Consider the following 6,000-nt stretch of genomic DNA (forward strand, 5'->3'; position numbering starts at 1 on the left):
TGTCTGCTGGACAACCCCAGCTTCTAACAATGTTTTACTAGTTGCAGAGGGGACAGCATGCCCCAGGGCAGCCACTCCTGCTCTGAGGGTACAGTGCTGGAGGGAGGGGTCCTCAAAATATAGGGGGGCACAATCCTTCCCACTGTGAGCAGGAGTAGATATGGAAAGAATATTTTCCCCCACTGGATATTAAGTCTTTCCTGGCCTGTTTTCGTTGCCTTTTCCTTGCCCTACCCCCTGTTTCCTGAAACAAGCTCCTAGTTCAGGTGGGCTGGGACCTTCAGCTAAGTCCTCCTCACTTTCCCAATTCACCAAGAAAACCACCTAGGCCAGGTCTCTTGTGACTGTTCCACTGTCCCCTTCTCTGTGCTGATTGCCCTCAGCTCTCACAGGCTTAGCTCCACTTTCCAGCCTCAACGCATACAGCAGCATGGGCGACTATTGCCTGCTGGTCCCATCCATGCATGCTGGCCATGGCCCCTAGACTGAGCGGTGGAGGGGAGAGGAAGGTGGAGTAGCAGCTATGGGCCATCCCAAGGGCTGTTCCCTTCTTTAGCCCTCTTCCCATTCCGCAGAGCAAATCATCTTTTGGAACCCAGCACCACCCTCTGTCACCCCAGTGCAGCTCCAACCATAGCAAGAGGAACACTCTTCCTCAAGAGATCATGTGGCTGCTGAGCCCTGAGGGCCTCCTGCCTTTCTGGGTGTTTGTGGGCAGAGACACAGCAGGGCAAGGCCTGATCGTCACAGGCGGCAGAGCAGCCAGGGAGGACTTCCTCAGCTCCATGAGAGAGTGCCCCAAAGAGGATCCACTGCAGGGTGTGGAGCCTCTCATTCCTCTGTGGATGGAGAAGAGTCTCCTTGTGCCCTCACCCCCTTTGTCCACCCCAGAGCAACATCCTTCTGCTTTGGCAGCTTGGCGAGTGTCCACAGGGGGAAGGACCACAGGGAGGCAAGGCTTGAATGCAGCAGAGCTTTAATGAGTCAAAAGAGGGCAACGACTTCACTCCAAGTGGAGGACAGAAGTGCAGGGAATGCTGGGGGCAGCTGAGAGTCTGGAGTCCTTGGCCATGGGGAAGTTCCTGCATCATGCCTGCCCCGTGGAGGGAGAGGAGACAGATGGTCCCTACCAGGTTGCTGCTGGGGAGACGGTGTGGGCAAGGGGATAGGCAGCAACAAAGAAAAGGGAAAGAAAGGCAAAACCATTCAGGTATACTGAAAAGAGCATGCAAAAGACTGGTCCTCTGCCCAGCACCATGTTCTGAGTTCCTCAAGGTGTCACCCTGGGGCTTTTCCAGCATCTTTCTCTGGAGATGAGGCACCTCCTGCCTAGTAGCATCTGGAAATGCCAGAGAGGTCACAGCACCCAGAGTTGATTGGCACTCCGTCACAGCTGAGGATCCTGCCAACAGCAGCAGAGGTGGAGGAGCCCACAACGGTGTTCTGCGGGAAGGAGCTGAGGATGGGGCCGGGCAGGGTCACCACCACAGCAGAGGGCTCAATGATGACGGTGGAGTTCTGGCACTGCCTGACGCAGGGCTCGTTGCAGCTGTTGGCCAGCGGGGTCGGGCCACAGGGCCGGCATGGCAGGCACCGGTTGTAGCAGGACATGTCGTGGGGCTGGAGGTGCACCTGGGAGAGAAGCAGGGGGGAAGTAGAGCACAAGGGTGACTGAGGAGCAGCCTGGTTACCCTGTCACAAAGGAGCCAAGGCCAATAATGAGTGGGGAGCTGGAGGCTCGGCCAGAGACACGCAGTCTTCATTGGCCTACAAAGAACTGCCTGACCCAGGGAGGCTCTCTCCTAATTCGTAAACCAAAAGGCCCGTTAACTATGTCCCAGCCTCTCTCTAAGCAGTCCTTCTCCCTGCTTCCCCCTCTCAGGACAAGAAGATCCAAACCCCAGCACAGGCCAGAGCCAGTATCAACTGAGAGGTCCATCGAGGAGAGATCTCACTTTGGAAGAGAAGGAGAAGGGGCTTCAGACTCACCTGGTTCCCAAGGAGAAGGAGGCAAGAGCAGTGGATGAGAGTGCAGGGACTTGGGCTGCCTTTTATACCTGCCCTTCATTGCTGCAGGACCAGAGGCACCCTTTGCAGAGGTAACAATTTTCTGACAAGCTCATCTTCAATGCAAACCGTCGCAGCTAATGATATGGGCTGTGCTTTGGTTTCCTCCACTGCTGCCTTTTCATTTCCAGATTTGTTCCATGCCCATTCCCCAGTGAAGGCTTCTTCTGAGCAGCGGGATGAAAGGCCCAGGATTTCTCAGGCAGGAATGCAGCAGTGCAGGCAGAAGACACAGCTCAAGTGCTGGACAGGTCCAGAGCAGGCAAGTGACATCAGCCTAGGCTCACCCTGCTGGGGCTGCTTGAAGTGTCATTCTCAGGAAGGAGCTCCAGCAATGCTCAGCTGGATGTCATGGGCTCCCATGCATGAGGACGTGCCATGTCCTGGTCTTTCCTTCCCTCCTCAGCTCACGCTGATGGTCCCCTGTTCTTGCCTCCCCAGGTGTGTGCGTTGTGCTCCTGGGTTTTGACCCCCTCCTGCCTAACACTGCCCAGTCCCCAGGGTTCCTCAGCAGGGTCCATGGTTCATGGTGTTCTTGTGTGTGCTCTTGTCTTGTGGGTACTTGTAAGCAACCAGGTTTGTGTGGATGCACGTGGGAGCACATGTATGTGTATAACCCCAAACTGGTGTGCATGGGCCCGTGTCTCTGTGTCCTTGTGTGTCCCTCATCACGAGGGAATATGCTGCTCATGGCAGGGACACTCTCCACTGCTCTCTCCATGAGCACCACAGAGCAGCAGGTTCCCAGGGTCAGGAGGAGCCTGAGTGCAGCTGAGTGGTGATGGCACCAGACTGCTAGAGAACTGTCCAGGGAAGAGGCACTGAAATGCAGCCACTGTCTCCTGAGCCCTCCTTTCCCTGCCCCTCCAAAGCTCACGCTCCGCTGCTGCTGATCGCAGGCCCCAGCAAGGATGGTTTCACACCAGTTTTGATCCACAGTTTAATTCAGGGTAAACAATATTGGGAATACCTCAGCATGGCTGGCAGTCCTCCCTGCCTGCCCCTCCAGGCCAGGACACAGCGGCTCTCCGCAGGGCAAGAGAGCTCAAAAGGATGGGGATTGCTCTCTGGGGAAGGAGAAAGGCTGAGGAATCCTGCTGACCTTGCGCTGGCCATCCCTGAGTGGATCTGCTTCCAGTGCAGGGTCACTGGTGTCTGGGGTGGTGCACAACATCTCTCATGTCCGTGTCAAGGCCAAATGTACTTGTGCAGTTCATCAGCCTGGTGCTGTGGTCAGGCAGGGACTGAGACCTTGGATCAAACAGGTACTGAATGAAAGGAACACGGATCCTGATATCGCTGTGCTGTGAGTGGAAGGACAGACCCTGTGGCCTGCACAGGGAAGGCAAAGAACTGGTGACTGCTTTGGACTTCAGCCCACAAGGACCTTCCTGGCCCACATTGGAATCTCAGTCTGAGTGCCCAGCAGCTGCCCCTGGGAGGGAAGGGGCATCGGATTCGAGACCGCATCCCCCAAAGCCAGCTGCTGTCCCACAGGGGTGTCCAGAACAGACCCTCTTTCTGTCCAGGGCTGTGCACAGTGCCTACATTTCCTAAGCCCATCTCCGTGCCTGAATGGCTGTCAGCCTGAGGTCAGGACCATCTTGGACTCAGTGCAGTCAAGGGCTTTCCCCCTTCCCTTTAGTGACCTCGGTGAGATCAGTGCCAGGCAGCTCTGCTGGGAGAGCTCAGCCAGGGCTGATTCCCCTCTCCGTGGGTCTGCTTTTGAGCGGAGGCTCTACTGCATCTGAGAGCCAACCTCATTGCTTCCTCGTGAGGTAACAGGCACCGTGGAAAAAGGGAAGGGCAGGGCAGGTGTGTACCTAGAGTTTAGCAAGACCTTTGACAGCCTCTCCTGTACTTCCTTGATGACCAAATTGGAGACGAATGGGTTCAGTTAGAGGATGACAAGGTGGGTGGAAAAATGGCTGTACTGCCAGGCTCAGAGAGTTGTGACCATGGTGCAAAGCCCAGCAGACCAACACTTATGGATGGGGTGTAGTAGTCGGGATCAGTAGTAGGACCAATGCTCTTTAATGTAGTCATGAATGTCATGAGTGGGAATTCCCAGCAAGTCTGTGGATAACACCCAGCAGGGGGAATGGGTCGTAACTTTCAGACACGGCTCCTGCTTAGAGGACCTGGACAGGCTGGAGAAGCGGGCTGACTGGAACTTCATGAAGGTCAGAAAGAGCAAGGGCAAAATTTTGCATCCGAAGGGAGAAACCAGCCTAGGCAGTCATGCAGGCTGGCAGCTGGCTGCCTAGGAAGCAGATCCATAGAAAAGGATGTGGGGTTTGAGGAGAGACCCAGCTGAACATGAGACAGCAGCGAGCCTTTGCAGCAAAGAGGACCAAGTGCATCCTGAGCTGTCTCAGTCAAAGTGTGACTGTCAGTCATTGTGTGACTGTCAGTCATTGTGCCGGGAGTGCAGAGAGGCAGCTGAAGGGAGGGAGGCTCTCAGCCTCCTCCCTGCCATCCGCAGGAAATCAGTGGCTGCTGTTGGCAGCCCCTGAGCTCGGAGACAGCTCTGGGAAGCTGGTCCGTCTCCTGGGTCAGGGCCCTGCTGCCGTGCCAGGCTGCCGCTGGCGCTGCGCAGGCTGCTTCTTGCTGGGGAGGTGTCCTTGCTGGAGGAGCGGGAGAGGGCATTTCCCAGGCGACAAAGTGGTGCCCGTGCAGAGCCCCTGCGCCCTCTCAGCCCGGGCGGCGCCGGCGCAGGGCTCAGCCCCGGGGCGGAGCTGGGCGGAGGCGGGCGGAGAGGAGGCGCCGCGGCCGGAGCAGAGAGCCGGGGCTGCGGGGGGGCAGCGAGGCGCGGGCGGCGGAGCGGCGGATGCGGCGGTGCCGGGCGCGGGGCTGGCGGCGCTGGCCGCGGTGCTCCTGGGTGCGCGGGGCTGGCGGTGGTGGACGCGGGCGGGGGGCTGTGCCCGGGCTGTTCCGCGGGGGAGCCCAGCGCCAAGCCTTCCCTCTCCTTCTGCAGCGTGTCTGTTCCCCCTCCCTGCCTCTCTGCCATCCCTCGTCCCCTTCCATCCCATCCGAGTCCTACGCTTCCTAGTCTCCAGTCTCCCTATTTTGCCATCATCTCTGGTGGCACAAGCCTGCTTGCTTGTTTCCATGCACCTACTCTTTCCCCTGTGCATGTGGCAGTTCTTAGTGCCCTGACTATAGCCCTCTGCCCTTCACTGTAACAACCCATCTCCCCATCTGCTCCTCCTCTCTTCATCCCATCCATCCATCCACCCACCCAGCTTTTGACCAATCTCTCCATGCATCTAGCATCCTTAAGCCCTCTTCCTACCCTGAGACCCCTCTCTCATCTCTCCCTTTCCTTCATGTCTGTAGGCACGAGTTTGCTTTCCTGCACCACACTGTTAGTGCATACATCCTCTCGTGCCCCTGTGCATTCAGCATTTATTCTTCTTCTGAATGCAACCCTTCATCCTTTTGCTGCAACACGCCCAACTCTCCTGTCTCCTCTCCCTCTCGCCCGTCCATCCATCCATCCATCCATCTGTCCATCCATGCACCTGACTTTCATTCTGACTCTGCATGCATCAATTTCACTTTCTCCTCCCAGACCTCTCCCCTTGCCCCATACACCTGCCCCAGGACCACTCTCCATCCCTGTTGATGGGCACACGTCGCCATTGGTTTCCAGTCCAGCTCTGTCTCACTGCCACTGTTCCTGACTGTTTCTCTGGGAAGAGAGCCACCAGAGCTGAGCGATCTTTGGTGATGTTTGGTCTTTCCTTCTCCTTTCTCGGCAGTGGCTGTGGTCAGAGCCCAGGTGCAGCAGGAGCCGTCGGCAGAGACCACCGAGGACACCGGCATCAGCATCAACTGCACACACCCAAACATGCAGACCAGCGGCTTTATCTTCTGGTACCGCCAGCTCCCGGGCCGAGGCCCCGCATTCCTCGTGAGCACTCTTAAAGA

The 6,000-nt window shown here is 57.2% G+C and overlaps 1 protein-coding gene across 1 annotated transcript; it reads right to left on the bottom strand.

Moving 5' to 3' along the window:
- Positions 1 to 954: 954 nt before the first annotated feature.
- On the bottom strand, positions 955 to 5,706 carry LOC115338379 (feather keratin Cos2-3-like). Its single transcript, XM_030006946.1, has 2 exons — positions 5,665 to 5,706; positions 955 to 1,632 (listed from the first exon to the last, which is right to left on the bottom strand). The coding sequence occupies exon 2, from the start codon at positions 1,609 to 1,611 to the stop codon at positions 1,330 to 1,332; it is 282 nt and encodes a 93-aa protein (XP_029862806.1). The 5' UTR covers positions 1,612 to 1,632; positions 5,665 to 5,706; the 3' UTR covers positions 955 to 1,329.
- Positions 5,707 to 6,000: the final 294 nt, after the last annotated feature.

Source organism: Aquila chrysaetos, unplaced genomic scaffold (assembly GCF_900496995.4).
Source record: "Aquila chrysaetos chrysaetos unplaced genomic scaffold, bAquChr1.4, whole genome shotgun sequence".
Lineage (NCBI taxonomy): Eukaryota > Metazoa > Chordata > Aves > Accipitriformes > Accipitridae > Aquila > Aquila chrysaetos.